Source organism: Camelus bactrianus, chromosome 16 (assembly GCF_048773025.1).
Source record: "Camelus bactrianus isolate YW-2024 breed Bactrian camel chromosome 16, ASM4877302v1, whole genome shotgun sequence".
In the NCBI taxonomy this organism is placed as follows: Eukaryota; Metazoa; Chordata; class Mammalia; order Artiodactyla; family Camelidae; genus Camelus; species Camelus bactrianus.
In genome coordinates this window covers 31,854,575-31,875,162 of record NC_133554.1, presented here as the reverse complement: position 1 = coordinate 31,875,162, position 20,588 = coordinate 31,854,575, and the positions used below count along the sequence as shown (strand labels likewise).

The window sequence follows — 20,588 nt, the reverse complement described above, 5'->3', positions numbered from 1 at the left end:
AACAGCCACGTGGGCACAGGTTCCGGCCCCCGTCTCCGATGTCCGGAGTCTGGGTCCACCGCGATCCCAGTTTGCACCGCGACGCCGGGTTCTTCCGCATTCACAGTGACTTTTCACTTTCCGCTTTCCTCGCCTCGGTTTTGGCTTCTCAACCAAACTCCGGTACCGATGCCTGACAAAGGTGCACAGCCAATAGGAAGGCGAAATATCCCGGAAGGATCTGCCTCTCAGCCAATAGAGAGAAAGCAGCGAGGGTGGTTGCGCAGCGACAGCCATAGCCGGTTTGCTGGAATTGTGGCGGTTGGAGGTCTTAGTACACCGCAATCATGGTGAGATGGGAAACGAGGAGAAGGGACACGGGGTAGGGACTGAGGAACGGGGAGGGCGATCATGGGACGTTTGGGAGGCGGAGAGGCCTGGTGGTCGATTGAAGGAAGTGGCTCCAGTTTGAAGGTGGAGCGGACCGCTGTGGAGTTCGGGGCATCCAGGCACCTCCAGAGTGGAGAACAGTGCGTACAGGAGCCTCCGAATCGGGGGCTTGTGGCCGCGTTTGGCCTCTCGCACTGAGCTTCTCCGCTCTGTCTGCCCCAGTCTATTATGTCCTATAACGGAGGGGCCGTCATGGCCATGAAGGGGAAGAACTGTGTGGCCATCGCTGCCGACAGGCGCTTCGGGATCCAGGCCCAGATGGTGACCACGGACTTCCAGAAGATCTTTCCCATGGGCGACCGGCTGTATATCGGCCTGGCCGGGCTCGCCACCGACGTCCAGACAGTGTAAGTGTCGGGGGTCCCCGCCCACACCTACGCCTCTCCTAGGACCAACCTTGCTTAGCGGCTTGAGTGGCCTGGGTGTCAGTCATCTCCCACACACCAGTGAATGTGAGACTGCCAAACACCATAGTTGATAAGAGTGGTATCCTAAACCGAGTTACCAGCATTTACTCTGTGCCAAACACTGGGGAGAGCAACTTACTTGCATGGACTTTAATCTTCTTAACCACATTACCATGTTGCTGTCCCATTTTGCAGGTGAGGAAACTGAGGGTCTCACTAGAGCGTGTGTTGCCTAAGCTGTAAGCTAATGAATGTCACCCAGGATCCCAATCTCTGAGGTCAAAGACTGCTCAGGCTCTAAAGAACTTCAGGTCTAGTTGGGAGACAAGACAGGTGTACAGAAAGATAATTAACCCATAATGAGTCGGTGCATATTAATTGCTAGATTAGTTATCCAGTTGAAAGTGGTTCTGTGAGAGAAGGGAGACTCTGGGAGATGAAATAGGTAGCTCTTGTGATGGCCCATGTGTGAGGATTGTGGTCCTAATGGAGTGGAAGTGGTGGGAGAGGAGAGGAAGGCATTTCTGTGGGTTGTGCTGACCAACCTTAGTGGCAGCTGGGATATTGTGAGGCCAAAGAGTTATCCACTGAGGTCGGTGTCCACATCTTTTTTATCTCTTATGTGTATCTAGACTAGTACTTGGCATGTGAGCAATCCAGAAATGGTTTAAATATGATTTCTGTTTTGAGCATCTTGACTGAAGTATAGGAATTGGGAAAACTAGTCTTAGGGGAAAGGTGATGCCTTTGATTTTGATACCAGTTTTGAAAGGACAAGGCAAGCCAGGTAGAAACATCTTATGAGGAGCTGGTGTCTTGAAGTTATATCTCAGAGCTGGCTAGGCATTGGTGATCTGTTAAATCTAGGGGAACAGATTCTGGAGAGACAAAATATATAGAGGGAAAAAATAAGCTGCCACTTGAGAGCTGAACTGTAATATTTAGCAGTGAGGGAAGAAGAGAGGCCAGAGGAGAACAATCAGGGTAGAAGTTTCAAGAGGGAAGATGTGGTCACAGGTGGCAGATCCATCAGGAAGCTGGTAGCTTACAGAGCAGCAGTTCCTGGACTTAGTTCTTAGAAGACTGGGGGATAGTTCACTCATGTGAGTGGGAGCTTGTCAGAAAATTTTCTCCATCATTTCCCTTAAGTCTCCCTAAGTCTCAAGGACATATTACTCAGAAATTCTTCCTGAGCTCTAAACCCGCCAGCCATTTTTTCCCAGTTCTGATAGAATCAGAGTGATAGCTTAGCGTCCCTGTCGTTGTGAAGGACCCCATCCCCATCAGCCTTCCTGTTCTCCTCACACTGTTCCTCTTCTTCAGGGGGCTCTTCTCACCGAGTTTGCTTGTTTGTGGGCAGTCATGGCTAATTTTGCTAGGCCTCAGTTTCCTCACCTGTTAAATGGAGCTCAGGTCGTGTCTCAGGCTCTTTGTTCCGGTGTCCTGTGACTCATTGCTCTGCTTCCAGAAGGTATGTCATTGGTCTGCTCCCTGCGGGGCCTTTCCCTGGGCTCTGATGTGGCACTGGAGGAGGTGTGGCCTGTTTTCTTGGGCACCTCTCAGTCCGTTAGTGCAGCAGCTGCTGCTCATTAACACACATACTTCGCAGTTTTCCAAGCACCTTGTTGTTCACCTATACATCATCTCACTGCCAAGTGATTTATTTTGTCCCCTTCTTAGGGATGGAAAAATTAAGTGGTAAGATGAAGGCTTAGCCCAAGTCAGCTGTCTCAGTTCACTGCTCTTTCTACCATAAGCTCTCATCACTAGGCAGTATGCAGATTCCTGCCAAGAGTGAATTGTATAAACTATTCCTCAAAAGTATGGGAGGGGAAATCCACTTCTTAACTCCCCTTTTCTCGCCTCAAAAGAAGTATGAAAAAAAAAGGTTAGCAGAGTGGCATGTTTACAGGTAAAAGTGTTGGACAAGTCCTAAAAGTGGACAACGGGAGGCTGGGCCTCTGGTGTGAAGATCACTGGGATGGGGAGAGAGAAGTCTTGGCAGGGGCTGGGATTGTGCATCTCCTTCTGCACCTCCTGGCCTCCACAAGGTGGACACCAGGGGACACTCAGCAATGACTTAATAACTCACTTTTCTCCTCCTACCACAGCGCCCAGCGCCTCAAGTTTCGGCTGAACCTGTATGAGCTGAAGGAAGGTCGGCAGATCAAGCCTTACACCCTCATGAGCATGGTGGCCAACCTCCTGTATGAGAAACGGTAAGCAGAAGTGTAGCCTGGGACTGGGGGAATGCGGAAACCTTTGACTGGCCAAGTAGTATGGAAGGGGTGCCCAGGAAGGAGAGTCCTCCTCATCCACCCATTTCGTATTTGCAGGACAGTATCCTTATTTTATGGGTCTGTTTTCTAAGGGCCTATCTTAACAACCAAATAGGAAAGAAAGGGCTACTTCAGAAGAAGGCAGGGAGTGCAAACAGCAAATGAACTTACTCCTAGGTGACAGAGTTAACCTTACCAAAGTATGCCCTGGAGTCTGCCTGCCGGGAGCCACGCTTCCCTAAAGTCCTGTCATTCGAATCTCTGGAATACGTGGAACCTAAACACTGGGTATGTTCATTTTTGCCAGGTGAGGACTTTATGATGAGAAAGGAAGGGGCCCTTAACTGTAAAATTCAGTGCAGAGGCTAGGATGGAATTGAAGGGAGAACCTGGTAGGTACTTCCCCACCCACCTCTGGGCAAAACTGGGTGGCAGGACGATAGGTTGAGCTCTTTTTTCTTTAAAAAACAATACCAAAACCGTTCTATTTTGAAATAATTTTAGACTTTATACAAAAGTTGCAAAAGTACTCTTTAGCTTTCAAAACTGTTTTTGACATTTCCATACTGGTAGCAATATTGTTGCTTTTTTAGTATTAAAGAAATAAAACAAAGGGTTACCTTTTTTTTAGGTGTATGTTGATATCCTCAGCTATGAGTTGTCTGCCATCTGTGGTTACTAGGTTTATCAAAATCCCAAATTGAGAAAGGTTTAACAAAAGATTTTTTTTAACTGATTTATATGGGGGGAAATTGTTCTTTTTCTTTCTCTTTTAATTGAGATGTAATTGATTGATACTATTATATTACTTTCAGGTGTAGAGTGGAAGTCTTATAAAGTTGTACAAATTAACAAACATTTAGGTATACACTTAATGGCCCATGTTTATTGCAAATAATAAAAATACAGGACATCAAGGCTAACCTGGAAAATTCTAGATTCTTAGCTACTGTAACCAGGACCTTTCTCTACAAGCCTAACTGAAATCATTGATTTTCCAGCAGGATAGGCTAATACAGTGATTTGCAGAATTAAGTAATGTACAGACCCTTTTTAAAATAAAAAACTTCTCATGGACTCCAGAGAATCCATCCAGGCACCTCTGGGAAACACTGCCAGTAAAAATTAAGGTGGTACCTTAGCACTGACATGACTGGAAGTACAAAGGCAGGCCCTGAGCTGTTTTAAGGTTGTTACCCAGATAACACAGGATATTCTTACATTAACTTTATTTTCAGTTTATTGAGACAAAAATACAAAATTTAAAATTTCTTATAGGAATTTGATACCTAGGGATCTGTTTGAGAAATGCCAGATCAAAGCACGCTACTCCAACCTCTTCCTCCACCTTACGATGATTATTTTTGATTTAGAATTATTTTTTTCAGAGCTATAACTTAAGATCATTCCCTGAGAAATCACTGAGAGCCAATATAAAACATGGATGATGCCTCTTTACTTAATGTTTCTATTGAGGATAGTGGCCACTAGTTTTTGAGTATTTTATATATAAAGATTCTGAAGATTGGATCTTCTCAAAGCTTGAGGTCTGGAACAAGTTTCTGATGAGCTGTTATTTTCTGATGGCAGACAATGAAAATGACCCAGCTCACTGAGTATCCTTCTTTGCTTTGCCTGCTGGGAGACTCAGAACAAAACTTTCTGTTCAGTCTGAATGTGTTGTATTTTGTTTTAATGGTTTAGTTTCATTCTTCAGTGTGTTTTTTTACAAAGTGCTTCAAATCTTTTTTTGAAAGGAGTAAAGGTATAGGTGTATAAATAGAAGATTGAATGGTAATAGGACCTGGATGATGATAGGGGAGATGGAGGGACGGGGAACCAGAATTCCTGAAGAAAGGAAGAGGAAGAGAGGGTCGGGGTGATGAGGATATGAAGGTGAGTGTCAGAGAAAAGAAGAGAAAGTCTTAGAGCATTGCTCAGTGCCAGGGGGTTGGGAGTGGGTCCTGCCCCAAGCAGGCCCTCCACCCTCCTCCCTGGGCCTGATCCATGGCTTTGTTTGAATAGGCCTGAGCAGGAAAGTTAATGTTCTTGTGCTCTGGTTTCTCTCTCTGCTCCTGGCCCCAACAGGTTCGGGCCCTACTACACTGAGCCAGTCATTGCCGGCTTGGACCCAAAGACCTTTAAGCCTTTCATCTGCTCTCTAGACCTCATCGGCTGCCCCATGGTGACTGATGACTTTGTGGTCAGTGGCACCTGCACCGAACAAATGTACGGCATGTGTGAGTCCCTCTGGGAGCCCAACATGGTGAGTTGGTGGCACGGGGTGAGACTGGGTTCTGTGGTGCCCACCCCTTGGCCATCGGGGGAAACGTGTCTCCCTGGCAGGTAATGAGAATGGTGTGGGTAGGAGAGAAAGCCACAACTGCCGAACCTTCAAAGGGTGTCCAGAAACTCTGTGTGCCAGGGCTTTGGTGTGGGCTGGCTGGCTGGCTGGCTCCCAGGGAGGGCACCTTCTGTTAGGGGTACTTCAGTCAGGTATTTGCTACAGCAACAGATAATTCCTTACACTGGGTTTAAGGGATTCTCACAACCATTCACTGAACATTTAACAAGGTGTAGGGTTAGAATAGGCCCTGGAGCCAGGTTGTCTGCATGGGAAACCCAGATCCACCTACGATTTAATTAGTTATGTTCTTCTTTGCTTCTCTGTTGCTTCCATTTCCTCAGCTGTAAAATGAGGGTAACAATAGAACCTACCTTATGAGTGGTGGTGTGAGGAAATCACCTGGAAGGACTGGAATAGTGCCTTCCAGGCTCTCGGGAAACCAGACAGTCTGTTTTCAAGGGCTCTCCGCAGCCTGATGAAGCAAGACAGATACCCAAATACTTGTTAAAATGAAGTTTGCCAGGAAAAGGAGGAAAGAAAAGGCATGGCTGGCAGAAGGAACAGCCTATGCAAAGATACAGGAGGGGCCAAGTGTGTCCAGTGACTGGAGAGTGCTTGCTGTGGCTGCTGGAGTGTGGGCAGAATGTGGGGGGAGAGAAAGGCGGATGACACTTTGCAATGCCTTGAATGCCACGCCAAGGAGTTTGAACTCTTTCTTTTGGTATGGTGTCAAAGGCAGTAAGAAACCTGAGGAACTGGAGGCCTGCAGGTAGGCAGGACAGGATACTGTAGTCACCTGTGGGAGGTGCTGAGGTCCTGAGCAAAGAGAGTGGCAGTTTGGGAGTGGGACAGGCAGAGTCTAGAGAACTTGGTCACTTAAAACAGAAGTGAGGGAGGTGGAGATATGAGGACCCTAGAGTTTTCTAGCTAAGTCAACCAAGATAGAGAATGTTGGAAAAGGAACAGGTTTGGGAGGGAATGGGTTCATGGTTGGAACGGTTGAGTTTTGAGGTACCTCTGGGCCACTCAGGAGGAGAGCCCACCAGAGAGCTGATAAAGCACACAGGAGCCACGGGGATTCTTCTACCCATTTTCCAGAAGAGGAATTGAGGCTTAGGGTAGAGACATGTGACTTGTTCAAGATCACACTGCTGGTTAGTGGAGGGAGTTCAGGGCTTGAACTTTTCCTTCCATAACCTTGCTTCCTTCTGAGAAGGAACTGAGGTGGCTTCTCAAATCCAAGGAGCTACCTCTCACTTCAGGCACGGGAGAGGCCAGAGCTGGCCACCTTGAGCCTAGAGAAAAAAGTTAAGGAGCCAGACCAAGTTAGGCTCCGAGGCTCTGGGAATTGAAAGGCTTCTGCTCTGTTGGCAGGATCCAGAACACCTATTTGAAACCATCTCACAAGCCATGCTGAATGCTGTGGACAGGGACGCAGTGTCGGGCATGGGAGTCATTGTCCACATCATGTGAGTATGCGTTGGGAGAAGTCTAGCAGCTTTGCAGACACCTGCCTCTCCTCTTCTGCACAAATACCACATCTTCCCAGCCCCCTAGTCAGGTGTGAAATAAGAAAGGCACTTGCAGCAGGCATGGGATAGCAGAAATCCATGCTTCCTAAGGGTGGCGGCTGGGAACCTACCCAGGTTTTCCTGGTCTCTGTCTGGTGAGGCTCCCTGACCCTAACAGTCTCCTCCCCTTGATCACAGTAGACATTTCTTTCTATCCTGAACAGTGTCCCCAGAGTCTCAGGAACCTGTGTGGGAATGAGCCACAGTAGAGCTACTGCAAATTGATTGAAATAAATGCTGGGTGGCTCCTCTCCTCTCCCAGCTCACACCAGTGTGGAACCCACAACTGTGTGGTCTACTCAGCTCTGGGAACGATTTTCCAACCCCCAGCCAGATTCCTAACTGACACCCCCTTTTCCTTTGTACTTGCTTGGGGTTGTCACCAGGAACCTGACTGGATGAAGTCAAAGGTATCCTCCCAAAAGCTTTCCTTGGGAACATCCCAGCCTAAGCCTTAGGACCCTTTTGTTATGGGATAAGCTGCTTAATTACCGTGAAAAAGAGATTGGGGCTGATAGAGAATTTACCACCCCCAGGATTTTTTATGATCACTGGAGTGAAACACATCACACCTCCTTCCTAGGCCTCTAGACCTGGGAAGCTCCTTCCCTTCTTTGGAGGGCTTCACATTCTGGCCCTGAATCATCTCAACTTTTGATGGCTCCACCTATAGAAATTTCTCCGTTCTCCCCCTTCCTCACCACAGGCCGAGGAAATGAGCTAACATTAACCATTAACAAAACACGGGCAAAACTTAACCCCAGTTAGGACAGCTGTTTGTTCTAGTTTGTTCTGCCGTCTAGATGGGTGTAGATGTTTTGTTACTTTCTCCCTCTGCAGTGAGAAGGACAAAATCACCACCAGGACACTGAAGGCCCGAATGGACTAACTCTGTTCCCAGAGCCCCCACCTTTTTTTTAAATAAAAGTTTTTCTTTCACTCCTGCTTCTCTGTCTTTTGAGTTCTTTACCAGATCTCTGTCCCCAGCTGGGCAGTTACAAATAGCTGCTTGGGTTATAGCTCACCCCTCAGGTTTTCTTCTTGACTTGCAGCATGCTCTGCCGGCCCATGCGCAGGGATAATATCTACAGATCACTTGTTGGCTGCCTGCTATGTGCTAGCGCAGCACAAAGTGCTTTACACATTCTAGAATTTAATCATGTTGACTTAAAGTAATTGACATCCTTGTTTAATGGTAGTTAAATAACTTGCCCATGGCCACTTTAATAGGTGGTAGGGCAAAGATGTAAACCCGTGTTCCATTTGACTCCAAAGCCAATCCTTTTTATTCAATTCTTGTAAAACCCTTAAATCTTCTTTCATTTTTTCAGACAGAAATTTGGCCAAGTATCCACAAGTAATTTCCTTGTACATCAGTGTTTTTTAACCGTGGCTGCACATTAGTCACCTAGGGAGCTTCTAAAACACAGGTATTTAGATCCCATCCCTCAAGATTCTGATTTATCTGGCCTTTTAAAGGGGCCTGGGCACCTATTTTTCCAAAAGCTCCCCAAATGATTCCAGCTTGCAACCTAGATGCCCTGATTAGCAAGTAGTTCCTAAACTTTAGGCTCCATCAGAATCACCTGGAGGGCTTGTTAAAACAGTTTCTGATTCAGGCCTGCAGAGGGACTGGAGAATTTGATTCCCACATGCTGCTGATGCTGCTAGTCCAGAACCACACTTTGAGAACCACCAGATTTTAATCTAAAAGAGTTTAGATGGAGAACCTGAGGCACACAGAGGTGTCTTGTTAAGTCAGCCACATAGCTAGTCAAGGGAGATCTGGGGCAGGTGTGTGGCTTCTGGCAAGTGTTGTTGGTTCTATGCAGCTGGAGAAGGGAGGGCCAGTTTGTCTGCTCCCCAGCGAGCACGGGAGCGACGGCTGACAGGCCCTGGTGCCTGTGCTCTTAACCACTGCTTAGCGACTGCGCCTGAAAGTGGGTGACCAAAGTCACTGACGTCTTTCTCCAAACTCAAGCCATACCCTGACTTAGCCCAGGCAGCCTTTGAAACTGGGACCCAAACCTTTTAATTATGAAAAGGATAAATAAAAGGCTCATTTCCAAAGGACTCACACATAACAGGTATATACACAAAGCTTTTTTGAGTTTTATTTTTTTCCTCGGGTTGGAGATTCATCTTAACATGCATGCATTTTAAAACAGTAACGAGGTCTCGAATTGTTCCGAGCAGACGTTAGACAAGCACAGGGGGTTGAAAATTCCTATTTAAAAAATGGAAATTGCAGTGGGAAACTGAGAAGTCACACACATATGGTGGGGTGGTAGTTTATCCTGCTCCCCCAAAAGCTGAATCTAAACTTTATTCACATTTTTTGATTACAATATCTGACCTGATGCTTGAGTGTGCTGAACAGCACCAGGCCTTCCCCCAAAGGTTGTTGGTTCCCACTTCCTCACAAAATGGCTCTGAGCAAGGGGAAGGGGCTTCTCTGGAAGTTTCCTCCCCAGCCTCCAAAGGATCTCGGCACAACTCGCTGGGGACAGGCAATTCTCTTCCCTTTGGAGACACTCTCCCTAAGTGGCACGTTTCAGAAGGCTAGGGCTATGTCATAGCCCCCTGCAGATGGCTGGTAAAGTTGGGGGCAGTTTGAATGTTTTCCCTTTGATTCCTGTGCTCAGGCTGGATCCCCCTCCCCACATTTCTGCCAGAAAGAAGTGAGGTCCCTGGAACTGGGGGAGCCACAGGTCTAAGGCCAGAGCTCTAAGGGTAGTTTAAACACACTGTCCCTTCTGGCCCCTAACACTTGAGTAGCTCAAATGCTGGGGATTGCTGTATTTTTCTCCCTACCTGAATTGGTAAAAAGACAATTACGGGGGTGGGATTGGCTACTGAGAAAAGTCCTGGGTCTTTGGTCCACCTCCCCGGGGCAGGCCCTGGCAGACTGTGAAGAGGGGAAACTTGGTAGGGCAGGAGTGAGTCCTGAGCACTACCAGGGGACCTGTTTGAGGTCTAAAGCACAGGCAAGAGAAACAAAAGTAGGAAGAGGGAGAAGGGAGGACGAGCTGCCTGTGGTGGGAACCTAGGGTGTGCCACTGAGAAAAGCCAAGGGGCGACTCGTAGCACGTGCCACAGACCCGTAACCCCTGAGCTAGATAAGGAGAGATCAAGCACTGCTTCGGTCTGTGCTCCTGGAGCTGCTGGCTTCCTAACCTGCCCCGTAACCCCCAAACTGCAGGGCACAGGGAAGGAGCTTGCACTGGGGGACCAAGACTCAGTGGTTCATTAATAGGAACAAGGGCCAGAGGCCTGCTAGTGGTCTAAGCGGAATTTTCAGAGAACCCCTCCCTTTGGTGGGGAGACCTGGGAGACTAGAGTTTTCTCAGCCACACTTTCAGAATTAGAGGGGCAGGACAGGAGAAGCTGTGACTGGTTAAATGGTAGAGGGAGAGAACAGAGGGGAATCCTGTCCTTATCCCTAACCAGGCCTCACCTAGTCAGCCACATCCCATTCTTATTATCTTTGTTCTTGGGAGACCCCAAATTATTCTGGGATGCCATAAGACCTTTCAGCTTTTCTTCATGGCTCCAAAGAGTGATGGGGAGGGTAGTCACCTCCCCTTGGATGCCTTCTACTGCCCAGCGAGGGAAGAGTGGGGCTTGGAGAAGAGTAGGGGCAGACAAGTTTGGGGATCACTTCACTTCCTCTACATTCAGACTGCAAACCAAATATAATATCTTCATCGTTACAAAAAAAAAAAGAAAAAACTTGTATAAACCAAGATAAATAGCTTTTAAACATCTGAATGCCAAAGGAATTAGAGGACCAAACCCAAGGTTTTGCCGATAGCACAGAGAATGACCTTTAAAAAAAATTTAAAATCCTCCAAACCACTGCTCAAATGTTTCGACTCGGTCAACAATACTGTCAGAAAAACAAAAAGAGCATTTAAAATAGAATGCTATCTCTCAAAATGTAAACAATGTACAAAAAAAAACACCCCACAAAAACTCAATGTTAAAGAAGTTAGATATCTGGTAGCTCACCTTTAACTGACACGACTGGTTACACTTTTCGTACACGTTATGGCAACACGATCAGCAGACCAAATGCAGGAAGCCGATGGGAGCCCAAGGCTGTGGAGGCCGTTGGGGGACAACCTGCCAAGCTTCGGAGACGCTGGGCCTGACTAGGAGCAGATCCAAATTTTCATTCTTGATCAGGAGATGAGGAAATCAAGTCCAAACATCATTCCTACTAATCCCTTCTTAAGTCAAATGTGTTTTCTTCATGAGTCACTTGGTTCCAAGTTCTTCCCCAAGTCACTTCGCAGTCTTGCTGCTGACGTTCAGAACTTCCTACAGCCCCTTCCTGGGGCCAGGGCAGTTATTTGGCCCCAGTCTGCCTCTTCCAGAAGGGTTCCAACAGCCCCAGTGGAGTCCAAGAATGCGGCCTCCCTGACCTAAATGCTGTCGGCTAGGCACAGAGACGGTGCTCGTTCCTGCTCCAGAAGCTGAGCTTGGCCAGGTTTGGAGGAAGCCAAGGAAACCAATCTACTCATTCAAAATGGTTCCACAAACTTTCTTTCAATCTGTGGAGTTATCTACAAGTTTTACCGTATCTCATCCCAAATCCCCAGTTCCTGGTGAGGTGAGAAGATGCAGGAATGTACCTCCCCCAGCACAGGGTTGTTTTCTCTCCTAGCCAGACCAGACTGCTCTGATGGCATCACAGAGGGGCACAATTCTGAGGCTCAGTTCTGAGGCCTGGGTAGCAGGCTCAGAAGGTGAGTAGAGATCCTGTAGGAAGCTGCAGGATGCCACTCCAGAGGAGGCCTGTGGGTGGCTGAGCTGCTAAAAGTCTAGAGGCGGGCATCAAGGAGAAACAGCGCTGAGGTTGGGGCCAGGTGGAACCCCACATCAAGCCTCCACACTGGAGCTCCTGGGTCATATCCTCAAGTGGCTCAGGCTTGGGTGCCACACTCCAAGGTATGCTGGCCACAACCATCCAGGTGACAAACCACAGGCACAGGGAGTCAGATAACCTACATGGTAGCCCTGGGGCTTGAAGAGGTATCTCTGCAAGGAGCAGCCCAGGCATGTGGAGATCTGCCCCCACCTAAAAGCTCACTGATAAGTGAGAGTGCCTGGGAGAAGGTTAGAAGGAAGTAAATGGATGGAGGGCACAAGACTTCACTTGATACTCATCAGCCATTTAAGCACGAGGGTCGTGTTATATCGAAAGGTGATTTCTAGTTCCTCTTGACTCAGTGAGCAACAGGCTTTATGGTGAAATCTGAACTCCAGGGACCGAGAGCCCAGGGGCTTGGGTGATGGTCATGGGGTTCTCTGAGAACCAGCTGTCTGAGAGCCCACCAGCCCCCACCGAACCCTTACCATCCATGAGGATGAACTCACTCCCGTCTAAGATCTGTGATTCTGATCCAAGATGCCTGATGTTGATCTGGAGTGTTCCTTCAGGAGGGACAGCATTTACATGGAGGAATCATGTAACATTTCACTTGGATCCAAGGCGGAAAGGTGAAGGAAGCTGTGCACGATACTCCATGAAATAAAAAAATTAAATCCAGACTAGATCAAATGCAGCAGGGCTGAGGCGGTCTAACCGCCTCTCCTCTGGTATCAGCGCTTTGCTCTGAGAGGACCCTTGGCTGGGTCTATGAGTGCTTCTTTAATTGAAGGGAACTGACGGCAGGGCAGGGATGGGGAGGGTGGATAAGGTGACAGACATCATTATAAATAGCAAATCTGGAGCAATGAAATTTCAAAAACAAAACCCAAATAAGCCCACAAAGTCATCTCTACCCTCAAGGTATCTTAAAAGGTTACAAGGTAACAAAAAGGAAACTCCTTTTTTAACCTGGGTAAATGAGGGGGGAAGAAATCAAGGGTAAGCAGAAGGTGAGGCTACATCCTGTGAGCACGCACACACAGCACATCCCCTCCTCCCCAGCGAGGGTCTCTTTCAGTGTCACAGGCTGCAGTCTCATTGCTAAAGCCCTTCCCTACCCCCACTCTGCTCCCCACCCTCCCATCTAGCCCAAATACACCCTCTCCCTCTTCCAATCCCCGACCCCACATCCAGCACTCTGGCTCTGGCTGACGGTAGAGGGTAACTACGTCAGGATGTTGGACATGAACTCGTTGAAGCGTTTGGAGTACTGTTCAGGGTTCACAGTCGAGATCTCGGCCCCCGCCTGTAATATACAGAAGCCAACTCAGGTCGAGCTCCTTGGTCTCCATCAGGAGGCTGCACCTGGGAGGGGTCTGGGTATTCAGGAACCTCTGGTTCCGCATAAGAGCTAAATACTACCCACCGCCCCCAACTGGGCAGGCCACTTTGAGAAACGGTTCCCATGTCTCAAAATTGCCCTGGCCCCACTCCTCTGATTCACAACCCTCAGGGCTGTACCCACTGAAGGAGGACAAGGCAGTGGGGGAGGTGGCAGAGAAGCTCCAGATCTCTGTGGGGCCCCTGTTTGGAGAACAGTAGTTTGAAGTCCATGGGGAAACAGGCCCCTGGGGAGCAGTGTGGGCATGTAAACAGAGCTATTACCAGCAGTCAACAAGACGCACAATATGCCCAGCAGCCCTGGGGAAAGGAGCCAGAGAACTAGGCGAAAAACAAGTTGGGCATATCAGCCAGCCGCAGGGAGGGGATATGCTGTAGACGGTGAAGAGGGGACACAAAGCAACCAGGCAGGCTGCCCTTCCTGTTCCCTGTCCTGGAGGGAGGGGGCAGGAGGGTGTTTCCTTAGAGCAAGAGGCCTCCTTGGGGTCTGAGAGCCCACCCCCCAGGCCTCGATGGAGACAGGGAGAACTCACCCCATGTTTCACTGTTTTGGCAGCATGTGCAGCTTTCTTCTTAGCATCATATGGCGTAAGTATATCAATGATGGCCATGAAATAAACTTCCTTCTTGGGGGCACCTGAATGAGGAGAGGAAGCAGGAAAGAAGAGGCAGGCAGAAGACCAGAAAGCAGCTGGGTCCATAACTCCTCAGATATGACATCCAGATTCATCCCTATCATTTGGAATCTGAGAAAAGGGATGGCCAGTGGAGTCCTTCTTAGAAGCTTTCATAGCTCTTACTTAATTTGATCTTCACAGCTACCCTGTGGGATTGACATGAGACTATTTATGAGGTTTTGTCCACCCCATGAACCAGAGCTCAACCACGCCTCAGCTATGCAGGACAAGCGAAGAGTGAAAGAAGGCCTGACAGAGAAGGATCCTAGGGCCCCAGAAGACAGAGTGACCGGTAGTGACCCAGGATGGCAGCCTGGAGCCAGAAAGAGGCCAAAGTCAACAGTTAATAAGGTGGAAGCCCAGACACCTATGGGTCATCTACACAACAGGCCTGAAGGGGGAGGTACAGGTGCAGGCTCCTACTTACTTTCATGGCTTTTCATGGCATAGACATCAACAGAGGGATCAAACTCGCCAGGCCCGAAGAACCGGGGAAAGCTGAGGAGGTTGCCCGGGCTGTCAGGAGGTGTGCCGTAGGAACAGAGCAGGTTGCCGCCCACCCCGTCGTTCTCACACTCCTCATCCTCTGCCCGCTCCTCCACCTCCATCTCCTCCTGCTCTGCCCGGTCCACATCGTGGATGCCCACCAGCAGGCTGTAGTCCATGATCTTCAGCTGGGCCAGGAACTAGGGAGATGGGGGAAGGAGAGGTGGAAGGAAGAGGTTACATGGGACATCTGGAGAGGCAGAGTGGTATCTGGAAAGAGGAGAAAGTGCATTCCTTTCAACTCAATTCTCCCATTCTGAATAAGACAGTAGAGTCTGCCCTCAATGAACTTGATGTCTAATGGAAAAGACAGTCATTCCACAAGGGCAAGAAGCTGTGGGAGTCCAAAGCAGCAGGGGGAAGGCCTCCATGAGGAAAGGAGTTGAAACTGAGCCTCATGGATGAAGAGGAGTCAGGCAGGCAGAGGTTGGGAGTAAAAGTAGAAGGCGCACTGCAGGAAGAGGAAACATGCCATTCCATCTGGGATCAAAAGAGGACATGGCTAGCCAAAACAAACTTGAGAAAGAAGAATGGAGCTGGAAGAATCATGCTCTCTGACTTCAGACTATACTACAAAGCTACAGTAATCAGAACAGTATGGTACTGGCACAGAAACAGACACACAGATCAATGGAACAGTATAAAAGCCCAGAAATAAACCCATGCACTTATGGGTCAATTAATCTACAAAGGAGACAAGAATATATAATGGAGAAAAGATAGTCTTTTCAATAAGCAGTGCTGGGAAAACTGGACAGCTACATGTAAAAGTATGAAATTAGAACATTCTCTACCACCATAAGCAAAAGTAAACTCAGAATGGATTAAAGACCTAAATGTAAGACCAGATACTATAAAACCCCTAGAGGAAAACATAGACAACAGTCTGACATAAATCACAGCAATATTTTTTTGGATCCATGTCCTAAAGTAATGGAAACAAAAGCAAAAATAAACAAGCGGAGACCTAATTAAATTTAAAAGCTTTTGCACAGCAAAGGAGACCATAAATAAAAAGACAACCTACAGAATGGGAGAAAATATTTTCAAATAATGTGACTGATAAGAGATTAATTTCTAAAATATACAAACAGCTTATACAGCTCAATATAAAAAACAAACCACCCTTCTGGATACAAGCCCAGGAGTGGGATTCCTGGGTCATACTGTAAGTCTATAAGTCTATTCCTAGTCTTTTGAGGAATCTCCACACTGTTTTCCATACTGACGGCACCAAACTGCATTCCCACCAGCAGTGTAGGAGGATTCCCCTTTCTCCACAGCCTCTCCAGCATTTGTCATTTGTGGATTTTTGAATGACGGCTATTCTGACTGGTGTGAGGTGATACCTCATTGTAGTTTTGATTTGCATTTCTCTGATAATTAGTGATATTGAGTATTTTTTCATGTGCCTTTTGATCATTTGTATGTCTTCCTTGGAGAACTGCTTGTTTAGGTCTTCTGCCCATTTTTGGATTGGGTTATTTATTTTTTTTCTTATTGATTCGTATGATCTGCTTATATATTCTGGAGATCAAGCCTTTGTCGGTTTCATTTGCAAAAATTTTCTCCCATTCCATAGGTTGTTTTCTTGTTTTACTTATGGTTTCCTTTGCTGTGCAGAAGCTTGTAAGTTTCATTAGGTCCCATTTGTTTATTCTTGCTTTTATTTCTACTAGGAGAAAATTTTTGAAATGTATGTCAGAAAATGTTTTGCCTATGTTTTCCTCTAGGAGGTTTATTGTATCTTGTATCCAGAAGGAACCCTACTTCAGGATGACACCTGCACCCCAGTGTTCATAGCAGCACTATTTACAATATTCAAAACATGGAAACAGCCTAAATGTCCATCAACAGGTGACTGGATAAAGAAGATGTGGTATATTTATACAATGGAATAGTACTCAGCCATAAAAACCGACAACATAACGCCATCTGCAGCAACATGGATGCTCCTGGAGAATGTCATTCTAAGCGAAGTAAGCCAGAAAGAGAAAGAAAAATACCATATGAGATCACTCATATGTGGAATCTAAAAAACAAACAAACAGACAAACAAAAACAAAGCGTAAATACAGGACAGAAATAGACTCATAGACAGAGAATACAGACTTGTGGTTGCCAGGGGGGCGGAGGGTGGGAAGGGATAGACTGGGATTTCAAAATTGTAGAATAGATAAACAAGATTATACTGTATAGCACAGGGAAATATACACAAAATGTTATGGTAGCTCACAGAGAAAAAAATGTGACAATGAGTGTGTATATGTCCATGTATGACTGAAAAATTGTGCTGAACACTGGAATTTGACACAACATTGTAAAATGATTATAAATCAATAAAAAATGTTAAAAAAAAAAAACAATCAAAAAATGGCAGAAGATTTATATAGACATTTCTCCAAAGAAGACATACAGATGGCAAACAGGCACATGAAAAGATGCTCAATGTTGCTAATTATTAGAGAAATGCCAATCAAAAATAAGAGGTATCATCTCATGTTGGTCAGAATGGCCATCATCTAAAAGTCTACAAATAATAAATGCTAGAGAGGATGTGAAGAAAAGGGAACCCTCCTACACTGCTGGAGAGAATGTAAGTTGGTGCAGCCACTATAGAAAACAGTAAGGAGAGTCCTTAAAAAATTAAATATAGAGTTACAACATGATCCAGCAATCCCTGTCCTGGGCATATATCTAGAAAATACGAAAACTAATTAGAAAAGATACATGCACCTCAATGTTCATAACAGCACTATTACAATAGCTAAGACATGGAAACAACTTAAATGTCCACAGATGGATGAATGGATAAAGATGTGGTATATATACACAATGGAATATTACTCAGCCATTAAAAAATGAAATGCCATTTGCAGTAACATGGATGGACCTAGAGATGATCACACTCAGTGAAGTAACTTAGAGAAAGACAAGTATCACTTATATATAGAATCTACAGACTCATAGACATACAAACAAACTTATGGTTACCAAAGGGGTGAGGTAGGAGGGATAAATTAGAATTTGGGGTTAAAAGATACAAACTACTATATAGAAAATAGATAAACAATAAGGACCTTCATAAAGCACAGGGAACTATATTCAATATCTTGTAATAACCTATAATGGAAAAGAATCTGGGGGTGGTGGGTATAACTCAGTGGTAGAGTGTATGCTCAGCATTAAAACTTCCTTAAAAAAAAGAATCTGGAAAAGAATGTATATGTTGTGTGTGTATATATATATAAAACTAAATCACTTTCCTGTACATCTGAAACATTATAAATCAACTATACTTCAATAAAAATGTTTTAAAAATTAAAAAAAAAAGAGGAGACCATGGCAAGTTTGAGGAAAGAAATAATGGAATGCTGCACAGCACAAGAGACTGGAGAGACGGATGTAACATAGCAGTATCTTTCAAACCATGCATCTCAAATGATTGTTGAGTCCTAAATCCAATTTAGTGGGCTGGGACTAGGATTTTTTAAATTATTATTATTAAATACCATAAAATAGAATAGAAAGTATCAGAGTACATAACATGAAGTAAGGAAAGATACTCTGTGTGTGTGTGTGTGTGTGTGTGTGTGTGTGTGTGTGTGTGTGTGTGTGTGTGTATTGGGTTGCCAGGTAAAATATACCTCGAGCTGTGGTCACAAAGTTTGAAAACCTATGCAATTTGGCTTCTTTACCTAATTAGGATAAAAATGTGGAGAAAAAGAAAAGGGAACACAACATAATAATGGCAGTCAGAACCAACCAACATCCTCAACTTCTTTCCTAAAGGTCAAAAGAGGCCGTGTGGTGTACGGGGAGAATGCTGGGGCCACCCTTACACTGTGTGGCTTCCCTCGCCAAGCCTGTTTTCTCATCCATGTAATGAGTGTTGTGAGCAGGATGGTGCCTAAGTCTTCTGATCTTGGACCCCATGACTTGGAGAAGGATAAAGAGCATGAGAATGATACAGGATACAAATGGCCAGCTGGCATTCCAGTTTATCTAAGATGAGGCCAGAGTCATTGGCCCAGATCCTCTGTGAACTAGCCAGCAGGCACCATTAGCCATGTGCCAGCCATTCTGCCATGGTCAGAAATGAGCCTGCAGCACCAGGAAACTGTCTGACTGACCACTGTGACTACAGTTCTGTGACTACAGAACTATGAGGAGAATCATAATATGACCAGAGCGGCTTCATACACTGGCCCAGAAGACAACTAAAAGCACAAGAAGTCTCAATTATAGGAGATCAGCAGAATCTTCTCCACAGGGAAAGGTGAGGGGCACCACTGCAAGCACCTCTGCACAAGGCCCTCTCAAGGCCAAGGCAGAAGGGGCCAGAGTCCCAGAGGGGAGAGAGTCCATGAACCACACCCCCTCCTATCTGCCTGCAAACATTTATAATGCAACATGCAGGTGAAAACACAGGAACTATATAAACTGCCTTAAATTCTTCTTCGAGGTCAGAACAGGGAGAAAAGTAGAAAAGGCAAGAGAAAGACTCTGGACAAACTGAATGTCAGAATAAAGGCAGAAACATAATAGGAGGTGGTTAAGGAAAAGCTTCCTGGCAAAAAGAATTTTATAAAACCCATGTTCACAGCAGCATTACTCACAATAAAGCAATCCAAGTGTGATGGTTAATTTTATGTATCAACTTGACTGGGCTACTGAGTGCCCAGAATTTGGTCAAATATTATTGTCTGTGATACTGTTTATAGATGAGATTAACATGTGAATTGGTAAAGTGAGTAAAGCAGGTTGTCCTCCCTAGTGTGGGTGGGCCTCATCCAATCAGTTGAAGGCTTGAATAGAACAAAAGCACCGATCTTCCTGCAAGTAAGGGAACTCCTCCTGAAGTACTCTTTTGGGAAAGCTCCCTGGTATTCTCCCTACTTGCTGCAAGTAATAAATCCTTAAAATTTTTTTAATTTACAAATACATAAATGCGGGGTGGGAAGGGACTGGGATTTCAAAATGTAGAATAGATAAACAAGATTGTACTGTGTAGCATAGGGAAGTATATACAGGATCTTGTGGATCACAGCGAAAGAGAATGTGACAATGAATGTGTGTATGTTCATGTATAACTGAAAAATTGTGCTCTACACTGGAATTTGACACATTGTAAAATGACTATAATTCAATAAAAAAAGTATATATATATAAAAAAAACCAAATACATAAATAAATAGCTAATTCCTCTTGCCTAACTGCCTCTGAGCTAAGACTTTAGTTTCTTCCTCTCTTCAGATGCAGACTGAAACATCAGTTCTTCCTGGGTCCAAGCCTGCTGGCCTCTGGACTAAAACTACATTAGCTCTTGGGTCTCTAGCTTGCCAACTGTAGATCTTGGGACTTGCCAGCCTCCATAATTGTGAGTCATTTCCTTATAATAAACATCTATCTATCTAACTATCTACACCCTATTCTGTTTCTCTGGAGAATCTTAACTAATGTACCAAGTGTCCATTGATGGAGGAATCAATGGAGGATCAAATGTGGTATACACATACATGCAATGGAATATTATTCAGCCTCAAAAAGGAAGGACATTCTAACACACAGTACAACATGAATGAACCTTGAAGACTTTATGGTAAGTAAAATAAGCCAGACACAAGGACAAATACTGTATGATCCACTTACATGAGGGTCCTAGAGTAGTCAATTTCATGGAGACATGAAGTAAATGGTGGTTGCCAAAGGCAAGGGGAAAGGGGGAATGAGGAATCAGTGTTTCTTGGGTACAGAGTTTTAGTTTGGGAAGATGAAAAAGTTCTGGAGATGGATGGTGGTGATGGCTGCACAACAGCATAAATGCACTTAATGCCACTAAACTTAAAAATGGTTAAGATGGTGAATTTTATGTTATGCATATGTTATCACAATAAAAAAAATAGTAAAACATTTTTTAAAATCTATAGTGTTTGGTTTTAATGAGCAGGCTCCCCAACTTATTAAAAAAGGAGGCACTGAGTTATTAAGTGGTCCAGATATCACATTCATTATTTAGCACCTGTCTCCCCTGGAGGAATTCTCCACAGGGAGT

At 45.6% G+C, this 20,588-nt stretch overlaps 2 protein-coding genes across 2 annotated transcripts in view; one reads left to right on the top strand and one right to left on the bottom strand.

The window, feature by feature from the left end:
- The first annotated feature begins 170 nt into the window (after window positions 1–170).
- Window positions 171–7,972, top strand: PSMB3 (proteasome 20S subunit beta 3). Its single transcript, XM_010960499.3, has 6 exons — window positions 171–329; window positions 592–776; window positions 2,948–3,055; window positions 5,204–5,381; window positions 6,837–6,931; window positions 7,874–7,972. Exons 1-6 carry the CDS (start codon window positions 327–329, stop codon window positions 7,920–7,922), a joined length of 618 nt encoding a protein of 205 aa, XP_010958801.1. The 5' UTR covers window positions 171–326; the 3' UTR covers window positions 7,923–7,972.
- A 1,153-nt stretch (window positions 7,973–9,125) lies between these two features.
- The window catches only part of PIP4K2B (phosphatidylinositol-5-phosphate 4-kinase type 2 beta), a 35,366-nt gene continuing 23,903 nt past the window's right edge, over window positions 9,126–20,588 (bottom strand). Inside the window, exons 8-10 of the mRNA XM_010960498.2 lie at window positions 14,415–14,673; window positions 13,844–13,947; window positions 9,126–13,215 (exon numbers count right to left, since the gene is read on the bottom strand). Coding sequence (XP_010958800.1) covers window positions 13,135–13,215; window positions 13,844–13,947; window positions 14,415–14,673 — 444 coding nt within the window. The 3' untranslated portion in view covers window positions 9,126–13,134. The remainder of the gene's footprint in view (window positions 13,216–13,843; window positions 13,948–14,414; window positions 14,674–20,588) is intronic.